Source organism: Chelonoidis abingdonii, chromosome 2 (genome assembly GCF_003597395.2).
Source record: "Chelonoidis abingdonii isolate Lonesome George chromosome 2, CheloAbing_2.0, whole genome shotgun sequence".
NCBI lineage: Eukaryota > Metazoa > Chordata > Testudines > Testudinidae > Chelonoidis > Chelonoidis abingdonii.
This window is the reverse complement of record NC_133770.1, coordinates 119,533,890-119,554,249: the sequence shown is the minus strand read 5'-3', so window position 1 is coordinate 119,554,249 and position 20,360 is coordinate 119,533,890. Positions and strand designations below refer to the sequence as shown.

At 42.6% G+C, this 20,360-nt stretch overlaps 1 protein-coding gene across 4 annotated transcripts in view; it reads right to left on the bottom strand.

Annotated features, from left to right (window-relative positions):
• CEP72 (centrosomal protein 72) overlaps positions 1-15,279 on the bottom strand; it is a 75,811-nt gene extending 60,532 nt beyond the window's left edge. For all 4 annotated transcript variants that reach the window (XM_075062635.1, XM_032765548.2, XM_075062634.1 and 1 more), the window contains exons 1-5: positions 15,166-15,279; positions 7,644-7,771; positions 5,698-5,890; positions 1,121-1,235; positions 13-191 (exon numbers count right to left, since the gene is read on the bottom strand). In XM_075062635.1, coding sequence (XP_074918736.1) covers positions 13-191; positions 1,121-1,235; positions 5,698-5,890; positions 7,644-7,771; positions 15,166-15,226 — 676 coding nt within the window. In that variant the 5' untranslated portion in view covers positions 15,227-15,279. The remainder of the gene's footprint in view (positions 1-12; positions 192-1,120; positions 1,236-5,697; positions 5,891-7,643; positions 7,772-15,165) is intronic.
• Between the last annotated feature and the right edge of the window lie 5,081 nt (positions 15,280-20,360).

Here is a 20,360-nt window from a genome sequence, read left to right as displayed (position 1 = left end):
ATATCAACATACTTTGTAAGCTGTGAAATTCTACTTCAGGGTCCTTTTTAGCAGATCCTGTTATTCCAAGAGGTTTGCTCAAGTCCCATTCACATTTTGTAATTAAGTTTAGCACTGCTTCATCTTCTTCATCCATCACTGAACACTTCCTTGACATGGAGTTAATATATGCTATCCGTGGCTGGCCAGATCTGTTAAGGAAAATATGCTGTCACACTGTCACCTTATTTTAATGTTGTGGTTCCCTGTATTTAAAGATCCTTTTTGTGTTGATAAAAAACAACTTTAAACATTGATACTCAGTGAAATAAGTAGTGAACCAGCCCAGTTTTTTATTCGAGGTAAAGCATTAGTTGTTGTCTTACAAGATATTGGTTAAAGCACTAGATTGACTCAGGAGATCTGGTTTTAATTCCTAGCTCTGCCACAAATTTCTTGTGTGATTTTTTTAGGCCATTCACTTAATCTCAGAGTCCCAGTTTCCCATCTATGAAATGGGAATAATATAGTCTCTCTTCTACCTTTTGTCTGTGTTTGTCTGCAACTGACTCCAATCTATAGTGTAATTATTGCGGGGAGGGGGAAAATGAATGATAATACGTTTAAAGGAATCTTCCAACACATTTTTAGAAGTAAAATTAAAATGCTATGATTTGTATGCAACTGCCCAGCTAATTTAAGGTTGACAAACTTTTAAAACAAAATTTTAAATTTGCTGTAAGTTTACAAATATTTAGAAAGAACTCAATTCTTAAGATTTAAAAAAGCAACAAGAGCACATGAAATTTACAGCATGACAAGACTAACACCTGCTAGTACAGGTAAAGTTTGTAACAGTTGTACCATGAACCAATTTCTTCAATTGAATAATATTTTTGGAGATATGTGCTCAATCACACCAGCTCCTGAAAAGTAAAGTAGTTACAGCTGAACTCATAGGATTTACACTGATGGGACAAGAGAGCCTTGAAGATTTTCCATATGTTTCCATAGCTGCACTTTATGATTCTTGCACTAAGAAGGTTTATAAGCTTGCCTAAGTGCAATCTTTGTTTTTTAATTAAGCCCTAATTTCCTTTCCAACACTTCAAAACTACCACTTCTGTTACTTTGTTCATACCTTTCAATTTCATTCACTTTTGCTGTCGGTGAAGAATCTTTTAATTCAAATGCATGATCTGTGGTGAAATGCAAAAGGGATGCTTTTCGTTCACTCTCTCTCACTGGTCGATCATCTAGAAAAAAAATCCACATAAAAAACGAATCACTGTCATTAATATTTTTCACTATAGCTTTTAACTCAGGAAATCAGAGCAATATCATGGCACCTTCAACGTGACTACATTTACAGAAGATAAACCTCTGAGAATCAGTGAGGGCACAAATTTTATCATGTCAGTTTTAAGGAAAACACATAGCGTGCTCCTAAAGGCGAAGAAAAGGCCAAAAGCTAAAAAATATCCATTTCTGAAAGTTCCATTCATAGTGAAAACAACTCGTGCATATGCCTAGACTAGTGTTATAGAACATAATTGCTATTCCAGTGCCAAGTTTTGTAAACCCAACCCACTCACCAGGGGCTTAAAGTTTTATGTCTGGGTTTGGTAGGTTTTTTACCTTTTACACCAATCTTCAAGTTATCTCATAATTCATTTATAGGAAAACAACCCCTTCACATTTAAATAGACTGCACTAGAGAGGAATGATTCTCCTCACCCTGAGAGCAGGTGTTGGAAGCCCTGTTGGGAGCTGAAGGTCAGCCACTGCTGACTTAGTGGGCCAGGTATAGCTTATTAGATTCCACCCAGGACATAAGGGAGAATGGCAGACAGGAAAGGAAGTCTGGAAACAGCACGTGGCAGCGAGTATAATAGGGTAGGGAAGGCTGAGCCTGCCTGGGCACAGCGGCGACCTCCAGATACCAGCTGTGGGTTTGGAGGGGGAAGTTTTTCTTATTATTATGCTCCATACAGGTTCTGGGGCAGCCAAGGAGGTGGTATCTGCTATTCAGCTTCCTGGTTCATCTGTAATCTCTCTGGACTCCCGAGAGATTACTGATGACGCTGAGTAACATATACAGCCTCCTCAGCCACCCCAGTACCTTCATGGAGCATATCAAAAGCTAAGGTTCTTCTCGAGGAAGAGAAGAAACAAGAGCTTTTCAACAGGGCAGCTTGGGGTCTGGGAAGGCACAGTGCTACGGGCGGGGGCTCCAGCTGGCCTGGGGCTTCTCTGACCATGCGGGGGATCAGGGCTCCAGTTGGCCCAGGGCTGCTCTGGCTGCAAGGGCCTTGGGCAGAAGGGGTGGAGCTGGGGGCTAGCCTCCCCAATGGGGGGCTTCACCCACCGCCCATGGGTTCATGTAATGTGAATTTGGAATTACAGTAGAACATCTTGGAAATAGAGATTCTTCATAACTCTGAACAAAACGTTATAGTTCTTTCAAAAGCTTACAACTGAACATTGACATAATACAGCTTTGAAACTTTACTATGTAGAAGATAAACGCTGCCTGCTTTTTTTTTTTTAAATACTTTGCATTTAACACAGTACTATACTGTACTGTATTTGTGAGGTTTTTGTTTTGTTTTTGTCTCTGCTGCTGCCTGATTGCATACTTCCGGTTCCAAATGAAGTGTGTGGTTGACTGCTCAGTTCACAATTCTGAAGTTCTAGTGTACCTTTTCGTTAATGAAATCAGAGGCCATGAGCCAGGACCTTTTAGTTGAAATCCTGACTCCACTGAAGTCAACAGCAAAACTTGTATTGATTTTGAGTGGGCCAAGATTTCTCCCTTTGACTCCACAATGAAAACAGAGCTTTATATTTGGGGCTGACTGGCAGCTCCACTCACACAGACATAAGTGAATTCTGTTCTAAAGCTAGCAGGAGGAGAAGATGGCCTCAGTGACCGTTATACAAAGAAAATTAGGACAATTAACTACTCAAAGTGACAAAAGTTAAAGGGAGGTTTGTATTTAGCATGTATTTTTTTTTTAAGTTAATATTTTGCTCTAGTAATATAGCTGCATGTACCCAACATCTTGCTCTGGTAATATAGCTGCATGTACCCAACATTCCCTTTTAAAGGATCCTGATACTTAAATCTTTTAGCTTACAAAGCCACAAACTACACTATTGACAGCAAAAGATACACAAAGCTACAGACACAACTGAAAATGGGTCACTGTTCTGAACAATTCCATGGGAAGAAGAAAATACAAGTTCTCAGAGTGATATTTTAAATAGTTAGTTCTTCTGTTTTGATATAACTGTTGGAGTGGTTCACAGAAGCTAACAGAATCCTACAGGAAGCAGGATATGGTTTTCTTCCCTACGTATCCACTAGTAATAGGTTAGTTGTGTGCACAAGTCTTGATAAGCATTATCAAAAAGTTTGAGATACAAATAAATGCAAGAAGGAAACAGTAAGCTCTGTTATCAAAACATTTACGTATACAGTTAATTTGTGCAGTAGCTGTGTGCATATTTGTGTGTCTAATTAATCATATCATGTGTTCATAGAAAATACTGATACAAAAGCATAACAGAATAAAGCACCCTTCCATATTACAAAATGTTTACTCTGAACCTTTATTCAAAACATCTTTATGCAGAAAAAAGTATTTTGCATTTTCAAAACACATAGACAACCTTGGTAATGTTTTTTTCATATTAAAAATAGGGTGGGATTTTCAAAAGCTCTCAGTATTGGCCTTATTCTTCTACAGCTGTAGACAATGGAAGCAAAGTTAGACCAGTGGTGAGCACATTAGAAAAATCACATTCGTAAAGTCTCTATAAAAAACTCTGCACTAAAAGAACATCTGCAATGGGATACTGGAATGATCTAAAATTGTTTAATAACGTACTAAATACCCCAAATAACCATGTTATGAAGGTTTTTGCAAATCAGCTTTGAACTTCATTAAGTTCTTGCAACAGCCAGCCCTGCTGCTGATAAATGACACTGGCTCTGTCTCAGACCCTAGCATGCACTAGCCATTACACAAAGTAAGACTATTTCCCCATGCTTATTTCCCCCCTGCCCCCCCACAGTTCCTCACATCTCCTTGTCAATTGCTGGAAATGGGCCATTTTCATTACCACTACAAACAGTTTTTTTTCTCTCCTGCTGATAACAGCTCACCTTAAGGGATCACTCTCCTTATAGTGTGTATAGTAACACCCATTGTTTCATGTTCTCTGTGTATATATCTCTATCTCTATATATCTCTTCCTACTGTATTTTCCACTACATGCATCCGATGAAGTGGGCTGTAGACCACGAAAGCTTGTGTTCAAATAAAGGTGTTAGTCTCTAAGGTGCCACAAGTACTCCTGTTCTTTTTGCGGATACAGACTAACACGGTTGCTACTCTGTAAGCTGGTAATGTCACCTCAACCACAGAATGCTGTTGGAGCTATGTGCTGAATCTGTCACTTCATACTACTGGTACAGCACATGGCTCCTTATGATTCCTGAACCAACACACAATTTAAAATAAATAAATAAGATAAATAAAAACCCTGCTCTAAAGAGCTTACAGTTTAATTTAAGACAAGTTGCATTCACAAAGAAGCACAAGCATGCTGGTAATTAAAAACATGCTTTAATGTAGGTTAGCTATGTGCACAGGTAGAATGTCTCCAGTCAATTAATTAATCTAGATATCTTAGGTACACATATGGCCCCCATTATCACAATATTTGAGCGTCTCAGTGTCTTTAATGTGTTTATCCTTGCAACATCTGGTGAGTCAGAGAAGTACTATTCTCTTTCTATTGCCCAGCTACAGGACTGAGGCATAGAGACTAAGGCTTGGATTCACAAATGTATTTAGATTCCTTACATCCACTAATTTCACAGGTTAGGAGCCTTTGTGGATCTGGACCTAAGTGACTTGCCCAAGGTCACCCAGGAACCCTGTGGCAGAGCAGGAAACTGACGCTGGGTCTCCTGAGTCCCAGGCTAGCTCTTTAGTCACTGGCCTAGCCTTCCTCTCTATCATATTCTTTCATATTTTTTAAGAAGTTATAAATAAAAAAGGGTATCAAAAGACCTATTGACCATTTAGCTAGCCATTATTATGTTAACAAAGGTATCCCTCCACCTGGAAAGCCATTTTGTTCCATACATTTAAGAAATACGACCAAAACCACATTTTTAAAAGTACATATATAGCCTATAAAGAATAAATGTGGACATGGTATAAAGCAGGGCTCGACAACCTCTGGCACGCGGGGCAGGCCAGTTCGTTAACCTGCTGCGTCGGCAGGTTCAGCCGATCGCGGCTCCCACTGGCCGTGGTTCGTCGTCCCAGGCCAATGGGGGCGGCGGGAAGCTGCGACCAGCACATCCCTTGGCCCGTAGTGCTTCCCGCCACCCCCATTGGCCTGAGACGGCGAACTGCGGCCAGTGGGAGCCGCGATCGGCTGAACCTGCCAACGTGGCAGGTAAACAAACTGGCCCAGCCCGACAGGGTGCCTACCCTGGTGAGCCACATGCCAGGGGTTGCCAACCCCTGGTATAAAGGTTTCACTGACACTCATATGGAATAAACTGCATAAATCACACACCACAGACACATTCTCAATACATTCAAATATATATTTCTCCTTCATATAAAGTACCTAATACTGTATCTAAAATTTCAAGAACTCAAGCTAAGTTTTGAAGTTCTGAATTGTACTTACCTAATCGTCTAAGGTTAGGAAGCATGTGCACAACAAAAAGACGATAATCGGACTCATTTTTAACTACAGGGTTCAGACGGAGGTCCACATCCTTGAGTGCAGTTAAACTATGAAGTCGAAATATTTCTGATAGTGATGAAATGTGATTGTAATAGACATTGAGCTTTTCTAAAAATATGAGATGCTGAATACCCTGTTAATGTATAGAAAACAGAAACCATATTAGTTTGTACTCACATATGACTTGAACAAACTTTACATTTTCATAGAGTGAAATACACTAAGTCATTGATATAAATCAAAGCCAGGCAACTAGTGATTTAATAGTCTTTACCATCTGCCTGTAGCTGTTTGGTGGCCTATGTGAAACGAGTTGCTGGTCTCAGTCTAGGTTCTAGTGCACACATGAATGTTTTTAAAAACCTCACAAACAAAAATCACAAGTGACATCATTTGTTATTTTTTCTGGGCTGTATCTAAACTACCCTCCAAGAAGATATTCCTTCCAGACAAGGGTTGTAGCTGAGTGCTAGAGCACTTGGGGACAACTTAATAACTGTTGCCCATGCCATATCTGTTATGTGCATATAAAGCCCTTCAGTCTTCTAGTGGCATCTTTAAATATTTTAAAATTTCTAGTGATTTCTTTAATTTCTTACAACATTTTTGAAGTTAACATTATTTTGCTGAGTAAGATGAACAATTAGTTAAGAGTGGTGAAATTTAAATGTGAACTGAGCACCTCTTAAGTACACCTCTACCTCGATATAACGCTGTCCTTGGGAACCAAAAAATCTTACCGCATTACAGGTGAAACCGTGTTATATTGAACTTGCTCTGATCCACCGGAGCGTGCAGCCCCGCCCACCCGGAGCACCGCTTTACTGCGTTATATCCAAATTTGTGTTATCAGGTGGTGTTATACCAAGGTAGTGGTGTATTGACATTCATCAGTTTGAGCTCTTCAAGCTATCAAGAAATGTTACAGATATTATGTAAAATGAAGTAATATAGCATACTGATGCTGTTCTTTACAAAAAGGGTTGAGATAAGCGATTACATACTTACACTTTGTTCCTGCAAAGATTTTAGCACATGCTTATTTCTACCCACATGAAGAGCCCCGATGACAAGAGTTGAACTCTTGTGTTCAAATTAAGCATGAGTGTAATTCTTTTTAACCTGAAAAAAGGTGATGGATTGATAGCACTTGAAACGAAAATCTTCCTTCAACTACAAAGGTGCTATAGCACAGGCTTGGCAAAGCATGTTTCCCCATACTAAACCATTGAAATCCCACAGTCTTCAAGAAAGACAACTTGTAAGTTTAATATGTTTAAGTTCAGACTCCATGCCAGCTTTTGCTGAGACTACGACCAAGCGTGCCAATTATAATCTGGACTCCAGCTCACTTGGAATTAGACTAAAACTACAAAATCATTTCACACAGTGCTCTGAACAGCCACCAGAAAATATTTTTTGACCACTAATCTAAACTAGATTCAAAATTGTCATTTGGTGACAACACGCTCTGTATTCTGTTACCAATCCTCCAAAGCCATCCAACTACATTTACTTGTGAGTATTTTTTTTTGTTTTGTTCTACACACAAGTGTTTGCAGGATCAGGAACTAAATCAGGATCTGCATACTGTGCTGGTGATGGAATAGGTAGTGAGCCTGCTCACAAAATACTTATTTGCTTTACAGATACTGAATTTCAAGGTTATCAGAAGGTAAACTGGCTCCCCCTCTACCTGCACCCTCCATTATTTTTCCATAAGGTACCAGGTTTGCAAAGCACAAAAAAAAAACCGATATTGTTCCAACCCCCATAAAACCTTCAATATGACTGCCCCAATCCTCTTGTCCCTTCTCCATGACTTCAAGACCCAACCCAGTTCCTGTTATATATATCATATAAAAAAATTAAACAAAAACACATACCTCCAAGCTAACCAATCCATTGCGAGAGAGGTCTAAGGATTTTAGGCGAGTGAAATTTTTCAGAGAATTTCCTAAATGAGTAATCTTTTCATGATAAGTTCCAGGAAGAGACAATGATCGGACATCAGCTACAAGGAGAAAATGTGAAACCTGAATATATTTATCGTAAGAAAAAATAAGTTATTGAAATTATTCTAAATACACCTGATATTGAAGTGACAGACAAGGCAAGATACATGTTTAATTTTTTTTTGTGATTTTAGGATTGTATGTTTGTTAACAACTTGGAGAATATTTATCATTGGCAAGTGGAGCTAACCATGACAGGGACTGGCGTCCTTGTGCCTATGAGGGCAGATTTTAAAAACTGCCTGCGGATATGCTGCTTGGTAGAATTGCAAAGAGGACCTAGTCAGAGATAACACACTTTCCATCTGTATTGCTTCCCTCCAAGCTGTCTGCATGGAAACTGAGCCACAAAGGCAGAGGACAATCCCACAGAAAGCAACACTTCCGCTTCCATTTTCAAAATTCAAATGACATTCACATGGCCAAAGAGGGGTGCACCTGTAAATTACGGTATGTTTCTTGCAGTCAGATTACATCTATATCAACTTTTGACCAGAGTATACCTATTTCAACTAAATAGACCTGTGGCAGTTTCTTATGAAGCCACTAAATTACTACACTAAAATCCAGTTTCTAACCAAACAGTTATGCCATGTTCTAATGGATTTATTGGCATGTACTCAAGCAGCCTTTTTGTACTTGTCTTCTGGGTCTATGTTTTGAAACAAAACCTCTCCCCTAGATCTTTTAGCAGAAACAGCTTACATTTCATCAGATAAAAAACCAAATGGACAAAAAACCCAACTGCAGGTCATGTGGGGCTTGACTGTGATGGATTGTAAGCACCCCACCCTCTGAGCATACACTGTTCCTATAGAAATCAATGAGACATGAGGGTGCTCTGCACCTTGCTGCAGACATTTAGTATCTTTGGATCACACCCTCACAGTTAAGAGCAACGTTGTGCTTTACCTGATATTCATAGATCAAATAACATAAAAGTATTATTAGTGATGTGCTCAGGGCTGCTCTGTAGTGAGGTCGGATCACCGCAGAAGGGTGGATCAGCACTTTTGCTGCATGGAGTATGCTATTTTGTTCTCAAAATGGCATGCTCCCCATAGCATGATCCATCGCAAGATCATGCCACATGAAAGATGGCATTTGGTAGAGCAAAATGGCATCCTCTGCACAGCAGGAACTCATGTAAATTGTACATGCAAGGTCACACCACATGGAGGATGCCATTTTAGGGCAAAATGGATCCTCCGCACAGCATGACCCTACTACAAGCACCATGTGTGTGAGTTGATGCTGGTGGGGGCATTCTGGTAGACGCCCTTTCAGGACTACACCACTGCCTCAGGGATGTCAGAATTGAATAAGAAGAAATTAAAAGGCCATCTATTCTCCTCTGTGTGCAGTTGCAGTTAAAAAGAAAAGGTGGCACAGTCACTATTGTAAAAAGTCTGCTTAGTCATACAAAAGCAACAGTGAGTAGGAAGATTTCTATGATAGACAGGGAGAACAATGCCATTGTGATGGGGGCATTTATCTCACACAGATGGTGAAACAGTTACGGTGGGCTGGCGAGGCCAATTAACACACATGATTTCACTTACAGGGTGGGCCAGGCCTATTTAAAAATGAAGCTCGGCTAGAGAGGAGCTAGGTGGTTTCTATAAAAGGAGGAAGACCAAAGCAGAAGGGGGCTACATGGAATGACCTCTGCAGTCCCTCTCTGAGTACCAGAGACCGTATGCAGGAGGTACAGGGATGTCACTGGGATGGATCATGGTCTGCTGGTGAGCACTGGAAATAAAAAAGGTGGGGGGGCAGGACCTGGACCTGGACCTGGACCTCCAGGAAAGAAATCCAGCAAGGCACTCAACTGAAGAGCTTCAGGAGGGAGTTTATATGCCTGGGACAGGCTCTGATGGAAGAGTGAAAGGAACTCCTAGAGCGGAATTGATAAAAGCCAACAGATAGGCAGACAATGTTAGGGATAGACAGAAGAGGAGGATCCAAAGAAGAGGTAAGGCTCCAGGGAAGTAACTTGTGAGAGTGAGCATTCTCCAGAAGAATAGAAGGCTGGGAGAGACTCCAGGATGGATTAAAAATTTAAACCTGAAGGAAGGGGCAGAAGTTGCTTTAGTTTTGGTTTGTATTTCGCTTTTGAATTTGGTTGAAATACTCCAGGGAAAAGTCCTAGGGCCAGTATTCTGACAGAAAAAGGGAACGGAAGAGGAGCCCTGGAAGGGCAGGAGATGTCATATTGATGACCAATGCTGGGTGGGACAAGGTCCCTTTGGGACATTGATACTGTGGAACAGGAGATACTTTAATGTGGCCTGGCTGGAGATCTGAGTCATAGGAGGGACACTGCAGTGCCAGAATGGATGTCAGCAGGGAGCGCTAGATGAGCAAAGAGTTAATACCCACACCCAGCCATAAGGGGGTAAATCAGTAATGAGTCCACTCTTCTATAGCCATTAAATACTGCAGAATCCAGGTTTGATTTGAAGAAAGAAAGAAAAAAAGTGCAACTGGTGCTGTGAATACAACCCATACTAAGTGCTAGTCTACACTATCAAGCTACATTGGCACAGCTGTAGCACATCTGATGAAGATGCTCTCCTATTGGCATAATTACTACACCTCAACGAGAGGTCAGTGAGAGAGTATCTCCCAGCAACGCAGTCCAGTGCAGACACGGATTTAAGTCGATGTATCCTGTGTCACAAAAGGGTGATTTTTTCACACTCCTGAGCGACTTAAGTTACATCCACTTAAGTGGTAGTGTAGATAAGCCCTTAGTGGAAATGTGGTATCACACCACACTAAAGGAAACATTGGGAGATTCTGAGCGTAGCAATGCTGACTCAACCACCCTTACATAACTGGGAGTTCCTAAGCACGTAGATCAGAGATGGGCAAACTTTTTGGCCAGAGGGCTGCATCGGGTTTCGGAAATTGTATGAAGGGCTGGTTAGGGGAGGCTATGCTCCCCTCCCAGGACCCCTGCCCCATCTACACACCCCCGCTCCCTGTCCGCCCCCGGAACCTCCACTTCTGACCACCCCATCCACCCCCCTTCCTTCCTGACTGCCCCCCCAGGACTCCTGCACCCATTCCCCACCCTCTGACCACCCCCCCCATCCACACCCCTACCCCCTGACCACCACCCCAAACTCCCCTGCCCTCTATCCAACCTCCTCTGCTCCCTGCCCCCTTACTGCACTGCCTGGAGCATGCCCACTATTACATTTCTTTGTAGGGTGCAGCTTACTTCCGCCTCCATCTCGCATATGGCTTGCCAGTGTACAGCACTGACAAATCCATCTAACATCCACAGTGCATCCTTGGGATGTTACATGCCCTTCAAGTACAGCAAATGCAGTTCTCCCTGATCCTTACGTGGACCATGCAAGAGCTGGCAAGGGAAGGCTCTCTCTGCCATTTCCCGTATTGCACATTTGTTAAGTGGCAAGCAGAATCTGTCCCAAAGTTTCTAGTTATTATCATTGCAAGAGACCCACACAATACTGTCTTTGTACATCTGAAGTCAGGTTACTGTTGCCCAGAGCTTTTCCCAATTTACCACTGAATTAAAACAGTCTATTCTTCCAAGCTACTCCTTTTCACGTCTAGCATGCCAACTTACTTCTCGTTCTCGACACTCAGGCACTCCTTACGACATGCTTTTTCTAGGGGTCTTTCAATGTTAACCCACTTTAGGAAGAAGTGCGTTGGAAAACACAAAAGAAGATATCTGTATCCCTTTGAGTTTAGATCTTCACTTAGTAAGTCAATGTGCTATGTTTTATCCATGCTAGTCTAATTAGGATTGCGAGGTACTCAAACCAGCAATTGATCTTTCTCAAATTTCATATAGTACCAAATGCACAGATGGTATACCAATTAAAGAAAAAAGATCAGTCTGATTACACTATGCTGACTGGAAGTGAAGTAAGGAAGGAAAGGTAATTCTACTGGCTAACAGGCCTCCATCTTATGTACTCATCTACCAATTCCAATTTTGCAGAGTTTCACACTCGCTTTGCACTGGAACAAATGACTATGAGTTGCAAAGTGGACGATTATGCTCATCGTGACATGAGCCACTACATCTGTTGGGCTATATACTGCTATGAGATACACTGGTGTAAGACTAGAGTCATACATTTAATTTGATCAAAGTTACTTTGGATTACAACTAGTTTAAGTGACAGCAGTATTGGACTTTGAGGGTACATCTACTCAGCAATTAAGCACCTGTGGCTGGCCCGAGTCAGCTGAATTGGGCTTCCAGAGCTCAGACTGTAAAACTGCTGTCTAGATGTTTCGGTTCAGGCAGAGCCCAACCTCTGGGACCCCATGTGGTGGGAGGGTCCCAAAACCGGCTGCAGCCCACGCCTGAATGTCTACACAGCAATTTGTAGCTCTGTAGCCCAATTTAGCTGAGCTGGACCACCTGTGGCTATGATGGAGTCTTTTATTCTAATGCAGATATACCCTAACACTCCACTTTTTTTCTGCTTGAAAGTGGGGCTTCCCAGAAGCTTTTATAGATGGCATAAAACAATGGTTTCTGGCTCTAATAATTTGGAGGCCACTACAGATATTTATGGGACAAGAAACGTGAGAGGGGGCCAGATCCTCCTACACAGTCTACTGTAAAATCACCATATATCAGTTAACTGGGGATTCCCCTAGTTAAACACCTAACCAGTAATATACTGCTTCCACAGTCCCTGTTGTAGGGAGCATGTAAGCATGGTCCAGGGAAGAGGGACATGGCCAGAGCACAGCTGGACAACGACAATTGTATCTGACGCTCAAAGGACCAGCCCCCTGTGTAGAACCAAGGAGCTCTAAAGGTGGTATAAAGTCATCTCTGCCCCCTTCTTTATGATGTGGGATTCAGGCTGCTCCAATCACAACAGCTGCCATTTTAAAATCCAGGACAGTTTGAACATGTGGGTGGGCTCACGGCAAATATATGTATAACCAAGCACATCCACACACGCATATGGCCACCACTAGGATCACAGCTGACCATCACTGCCATGGTCCCAAGCCTCAACCACTTGGGATGGCTGTGATGCCCTCCCCTGCTGTGCCATAGCAACAGGCCAGGCAGCTACTAGCAGCAGACATGGGCACTGCTCTGTGACAGGCAAAGCCAAGTGCTGCGAGAAGGGCTGGGCATCGTGGCAAAGCTGCAGGCTCTCGCCTCTGCCATGCAGGGCCGTCCTTAGGCATAGGCAACATAGGCAGCTGCGCAGGGCACCTGAAAATTTGGGGCACCACTGGGTCTTAGTGTCCACCCTCTTGTTTTCCTACCCTGTTCTGACCCTTCCTGCAGGCTCCCACAGATGGCTGCTCTAGCCTGGTGAGTCTTCCTTGGGAGGGAATCTAGTAGTTAAAAGTGAAAAAACCTCCAGCCTGCCAGACCTATTAGCACAACATTGAAACTGTTAAAGAGACATTCAAGGGGTAATAAAGCCATTTAACAGGCATTTGCCAACCCCAAGGTATATACTGACAGGTTTCAGAGTGGTAGTCCTGTTAGTCTGTATCAGCAAAAACAAGGAAAAGTCCTTGTGGCACCTCAGAGACTAACAAATTATTTGGGCATAAGCTTTTGTGGGCTAGAACCCATTTCATCAGCTGTCCACGAAAGCTTATGCCCAAATAAATTTTTATACTGTCAGTTTCTGACTTTACTGACAAAAACAGTTGTGCATTAATGTAATATTTACACAGAACATGTCAGTCTACAGGACCTTAGTTTAAAATTTGCTTTAAAAATATTTCATTAGTGAGCTGGTGAAGATTATAAAATCACATTTCTAAAAAATGCTTGCATAGAGTTTTAGATGCACAATCATCTTTAGCCTTAAATGCGTGGATCTTCAGACATACAGTTTTTTAAATAAATCCTTCAAAAGACCTCCCTTATCTAAAATACACATTTTAATTACTATAGTTTAAAAAAAAAGTGCTTCCAAGTCTTCCTGTCCTTTCTGTCCATCCCTTCACCACCTCTCCCCCCACTCCCCACTGAAGAGAGCCCTTAAAGGGACAACAGTCCTTCCCTTCCAGATAGCTGGACAAAGAGTTTCCCTTTCTTTACTTCTGACTATCCGATGAACTAGTTTTAAAAGAACCCTCCAGCAAAATCAGTACCTTAGTAAGACATAAAATCCTTGTTATACCTAAAATCTTTGGAAACATATTTTTTTAAAGTTGGTGAAATTTCATAACCATGTCTCTTGTTATGGAGATCACACAAAGTAAATTACTGTTCCCTTTTTCTAAAAGCAATGAACATTGTTATGAACACACTAAACCTCTCTGATTAATTTAAAATAATGTCTTTGTTTCAGTGAGTTAAATATGTAGTAATCTGGAATGCTGGCTTAAGGTTTGAGTACATTTAAAATATAAATTCAGCTTAGAAATACTGATTAAGAAAATGTAAAACAGAAAAGAGCTGCATCATGTATTCCATTATATGTAATGTTGTATTCAGCAGGACAGCTGACTCACCCTTACTACGAAGTTTTTGCAAATAAATCTCTGGCAAACTTCAGGGCATATCAAAAAACCTGTGACTGACATTTTTTATTCCCAAATGTTAGTGCTTTTAATTAGATACTTTCTTCATGTCCATTCTGCATGAGGGAGAGGGTATGGGAGTCTCTATGAGGAACTGTGACTCTCTGCCACCATGAGGCAGGCCGGGCATCTCATTATCCTTTGCTATCTCGTCCCTCTTCCCCCTCCCCCACCAGGCTGTGAGCTTGGGCTGCCATCCAGCATAGGGGCACCAGTTTAATAATACTGCGTAGGGCCCCATAAATCCTAAGGACGGCCCTGCTGCCATGTCTCTATTTGGGGGCTCCTGGACTCCAAAGTGGCCATGCTCAGGGGCCTTGCCCCATACCGCATCCCTGCTAACCTGGTGCTGGGGACATCTGACCAGCCACAGGGCCCAGCAGTCACCAGCGGAGAGCAGCGTGACGGGGAACCCCAATGAGGCCAGCCCCGCCCCCCCAAGCGTGGCCACGCCCTCAATCACACACCGCCATAGGACGGGACGGGCAGCTCCTGACTGGCGCGTGCAACGAGCCTTAGCCCCGCCCCCCACAGACCCGAAGCCACGCCGGATGGGAGATAGTGAGAAAGGGGCGCCCCAGCGGCTGTCAATCGTCTCCTCCCATTGGTCAGAGGTGCTCTGGGGGCAGGACTATTATACAAGCCCCGCCTCTTGTTGGCCAACCCGCCTAGTGCCGCCGGATTAACGGTTTTAAACCGCCAGCAACCGGAGGAGAGTCGCGGGCGGGGGGGAAGCTGCTGCCGCCTTCATCTCCAGGTACCTCCCCCGGCGACCATCCCCGCCACCCCCTCCTCGAGGAGCGGCGCCGCCAGGATGGGAGCTGGTTACCGAGGTTCTGATGCCGCAGAGTGACTCGCTCCCGAATCGCCTCCTCCGTGAGCGCCGCCATCGCTTTCAAACACTGCGCATGCGCCCTGACGTCCTGATGCTAATCGCCTCCTGAGGGGCCAATCAGACACGGTTTAGGGGCGGGGCTCTGCGGGGAGAGCGAGCGGCGGGGGCGGGGCGATGAGGGGTGGAGCCTGTTGCAGGCGGCAGCCCCCTGAAGTGCTGGGGCGGGGCTTAGGGCTGCAGCTGCTCCCTCCACTTGTCTGTGCCCAGCCCTGTGCTGGGGGTAGGCAGTGCTGCGGTCCGTGCTGGGGACTCCCCTGGGTGAGAGCCCGTTTGAAATCAATGTGTAGCAGGCCCCTAGACTAGAGCCTGACCTCCCCTACCCAGCTGTGCTGCTCTTGTTGGCTCTGGGCATTGATTGGCTTATTTATTTTATAGGGGGAGCAACACTGACTTCCGCAAAAGAGTACTTTGGAGAATGAAAAAAATCCAAAAACAAGAATCCCAAATTCAATGGGGCAGTCCAGCTAAGTCCAGTGATTAGGTTGAAAACGTAATTGCCCTGCTTCTGGGCATCTAAGTACCCTGCTGTGTGAAGATAATCTGATTAATTTTTTCTCAGACTAAGTCATTCCTGCTCATTAAACAATTTTGTCCTCTGACAATTTTTATATTAAAAATCAATTTCTATTCTTTATAATAATAGATACTGATGAGTTACCAACACATAATTTTTACAAAATAGTAGTTTCTAGGGATGGAAAAAATACACATAGCCAAACCTGTCTTTCCTAAGTCTCTGAAGTAATTTGAAATAATATCCAATATTTTCAAAATAGAGCTTTAGTCTTCTTCTTGAGATGTGATGGAAACCATCGATTCTAAGAGCAAAGACATTCTTGTTTCTTTTTCCCCCCCTCACATTAGTTTCACATGGTCTTAGATTATGCAATGTCACAGTTAGGACAGTACACATTTCACAAAATAATCTGACTAAAAATGCAGAATTTTATTAAATATGAGATAGCTCAAACATCACAAATATATCTATAAAAAACCCTAGTCATTCCAAAGATTAAATTAACTCTTTTATTATAAAATGTATTACTGAGGTTTATCAAATTCAATATTCAGCCTCGTATAGAACATTGAAAAGTTTAAATTAACAGTACAAATACTACAAACTTGTGAATGCAAAGACAAATATACAGAGTAACAGCTTTAATTTTTACTGGCACTTTTGTTCCATTTCTTATACAAAATATATCATTTGTGCCTTGTCCCTGTTATATGGCTTTTTTCTTATGAATTATATAATAGCAATTAGGCCATGTGTGGAAAAACAAATGTCTCCATTTAAAAATTTTCTTAAATTTGGTATTAAAAGATACCTTTGGGGCAATATACACAAACCACATTTTTATATGCACTAACATGGGATATAAGGTAAAATGGAAACATATTTCATTGACTGAAGAAGATCAAGAAGAAAGATAGCAGAACATCCAGTTCATTATCTTTACAATTTTCCACAAGAAAATCTGAAATAGATATTACTGGATACCAGACTGTCAAAATACCTTAGGTTTTGCTAATCAAAATAAACTGTGCAAATGCTACAAACCATCAGCTAAAAACTGTCCCACATAATATTTTTGTCACAAATTACAGAAGTACCAGAGCAGTATATGCAAAGATAACAATGATGAATAGATATAACTTCCTTTGCCTCCTGGTCTATATACTTGGACTTAGTAGATTAATTAAATCTTTCAACATATGCCAAGAAATGGGTACTAGTATGCCTATCCGGAGCAAAATGAGAAATTCTCATAAAATAGGAATCTAACACATCTCTAGCATATTTGGAATGGCTAAAAGAATTGTCAAAATACAACTTGGATGGAGAAAAAAACTTTACATCAGCAACAAAATGAGAAAAAAATATACTAAAATGAAGGTATTAATGTAATTCTGCATAATATAGCTCACACAAAATTTTAAGATTTTGCAATGGGCCTTTCCTTTATTAAAAATCAAATAATAAAGGACAAGAAAATAGAAGCTGAAAGCAGAAACCAATAATGCTGTCTGTTTTCATTTCTCTGACCCCCCTGATGTCCTGAGATACAATGAATTTCATGCTCCATTAGCTTACACTCCCTGTATCTCCATTCATTTTAATGAAATAGTACCAGGTGTGAATCGGTGAAGAATTTTGACCTCTGTCTTTCTGCCTTTTGATATGCTCTTACATTTTCTAACAATCTTGTTCATTAACCTTTGTAAATGATTTTCGTAAAACATTTTCTCTGTTGACACTAGAGAAAGATAAGCTATCTAAGAAGTAATTAGCCATGGAATATTGCTATGAGAGACATATTTTAACTTTGGTCTGCATTGATTTTGGACTGGAACAATATGAATGTGACTCAACATACTTTTTATGATCTAGGAATTCAGTTCAGATGAATGCTTATAAATCTTACTTTGTTGAATACCTCAGGTGAAGTTCAGACTTAATAAATTTTGATTTGGTACAACAGGTTTAGTCTCAAGTTTAGGTAAATGAAATTTTGAAATTTTTTTAATTGTTACTTGGTCAAATTTTTAGTTTCATTGCAAAAGAAAAGCTGTGTGTGACCATTGTTGCCAGCACAGAGTGCCCGAGGGTAGCAACAGCAGGGTCAGTTGCCCAGTGTGCTTCACACTAATAAACACACCAGGGTGGAGGAGCAAACAAAGTTTATTTGAGATCTCAAAGCGGTGCAAGGAGACTAACGCCTCAAATCAAGCACACTGATACAAGCAGGTTTTTCCTTATATATCCCAGTTGTTTACTGCAAAACTTTTTCTTGCTGACTAGCTTATCCCCCACTCCTCCTCTGTCCAGCTGCAGCATTTCTTCTCACTCAATCTTTTGTCTTCTCCTTCCCCTCCCCCGTTTTCCGTGGCAGACATGTATGCTCCATGCTGTTACAATAAAAACTGGCTGCTTACACTACATTTTTGCAGCTGTTAGCACATTTTGTTATACAAAGTTTAACATGGAGAAGCTTTGGTTCACTTGGGCCTAGAGCTGGGGGGCTTCATCGACACTCGTGGTCTTCCACCCTCCCGAGTTACCTAGGGCGCCTGCCCAGTGACACCAACAACTCCCTCCTTTGAGAAGACTCAACAAACTTTTGGCTGAGTGTTCTCATATGCAGAGGATAAGAACAGATTAAGCTCATAGGCGTGGGGGTCGCTAGTTAGAGTCAATTGGGAAATGCCAGGGGGTCGGGGGGAGCAGAGTGAGTTCAGGAACATTTTACAACATTGTATGAGCACAAAAAGAATAACAAAGAGGAGGAGTACACAAAAGAGCAAAAACACTATGCGTCGGCCCCATGCACCTAAATCGGGTATCCAACCCCATACCTCTTGTACTCCTGTACCGGTGTTATCAAGGGTAATACGGTGAAAGGAGGCAGCCTGCTTCCTGATAGCATGTATATCAGTTTCCACCTGCTGATGTTGCTTTATAAACACACAACAGCTGGAGTTGACTAAAGCACAAACTCCACCCTGATTAGCAAGGAGGTAATCTAGAGCCAATTGATTTTGTAGAACTGTCTGGGACAACTGAAATACTTCACCCTGGAGAGCTGATAAGGCATCTGCTGTGGAATTTGCCATTATCTCCAAAGCAGCAGAGATATTTACTTTTTCTAACTCACTTACTCCCAACCAAGGGAAAACCCAGCGGACAAAAGAGTGAAAACCTGTAGGCCGACTGGACAGGGGATTAGCAGGAACATTCCGTCGGCTCCGCCAAACATGATTACGGACCTCGTCTTGGTTTAACGTTGGAGGTATTGTGACCATGGGGACCACAGCCCCCAGGGCACAAGAGCCCCACCAGTGAGCTGGGAGCGCTTTATAAGCCATCTGATTACAAAGCCAATACCAGCCAGATCCCCTAGGGACCGGCCATGGGGCTCGGCCACAAGTGGAGGAGGAGCTCAGGTAAACATGTTCTGAGTAATTGCACTCCACCGCAGCATTGCCCACAAAGATGGTATTGTCTCCCTTCTCTCGCCAGTAGCATGCAGCATAGGGACCCTGAGGTGCCATATGTATGGACCATGTCTGAACCGGGGGGTCCGGGCCGTAGTTACAATCAGGAAAAAGCTGATCTATAAGTGTGCCATTGAGTGGAAGGAGAACACCCCATAGCGGAATGCCCTGATCGGTATGGGTGGGACTGTGTATGCAGACCCAACATGAGGATTGATTTATACCTTGAGCAACCGCATGAGTTAGATGTAAAAAACTATTATCCTCCCACTTTGCATGCTTTTGGGGAAACACGGGAGTTAATAGCAGCAATATCATGGCAAACAGTAACAAGAGGGCAGACCCTGGACCTGAACCCATATTGGGAAGATGACTTTAGGGCCTCAGAATCACAAGTCCCCAAGTGCCCACAGAATAAGAAATACTAACAACAAGCATGTGAGAAACCCCCACAAAAGGAGCCAGGCTGACAGGTTAGGCTGGTCCTCTGAAAATAAACACAACCACTGTACAACGTGTTCGCAGGGCATGCGCTGTGGCTGTTCAAAGGGATCACAGGGCATTCCCAGCACACCTTATTGTCGCTTAAATAACAGCTTAAGTCCCAAATCGTTGCTGGAAGTTGTTTTAGCAGGCTGGACGGTCCACTGTTCAGGAGCGGGCACTGCTTTCAGACGAGAGTGATGAATCCAGTTTTTGTGTCCCTCAACTTTTGCTGCTGTATGGGAAACCAGCAGGATGGTGTGGGGTCCTTTCCACTTCTCCTGGAGAGGCTCATCCTTCCAGGTACAAACAAGCACGGAGTCGCCAGGCTGCAAGAAGTGGACTGGGGCATCCAGCGGAAGAGGCTGCAAATCTTTGGTGTACCTGTGGAGAGAACAGAGAACAGCAGACAAAAAGCGCATATACTGAGACAAGAAACCACACTCCATTTCCCACTCCCCTGCCAGAACTGGTGTACTATTCATAGGCCATGCGTTTCCAAACAATCTCGAAGGGACTGAGCCCTAATCTGCCCTTTGAGAGAGCACAGACACGGAGTGAAACAAGGGGCAAAAAATCAGGCCACAGAAGAAAGGCCTCCTGGCAGACCTTTGAGAGATGTCGCTTGAGTGTCTGATTCATGCGTTCCA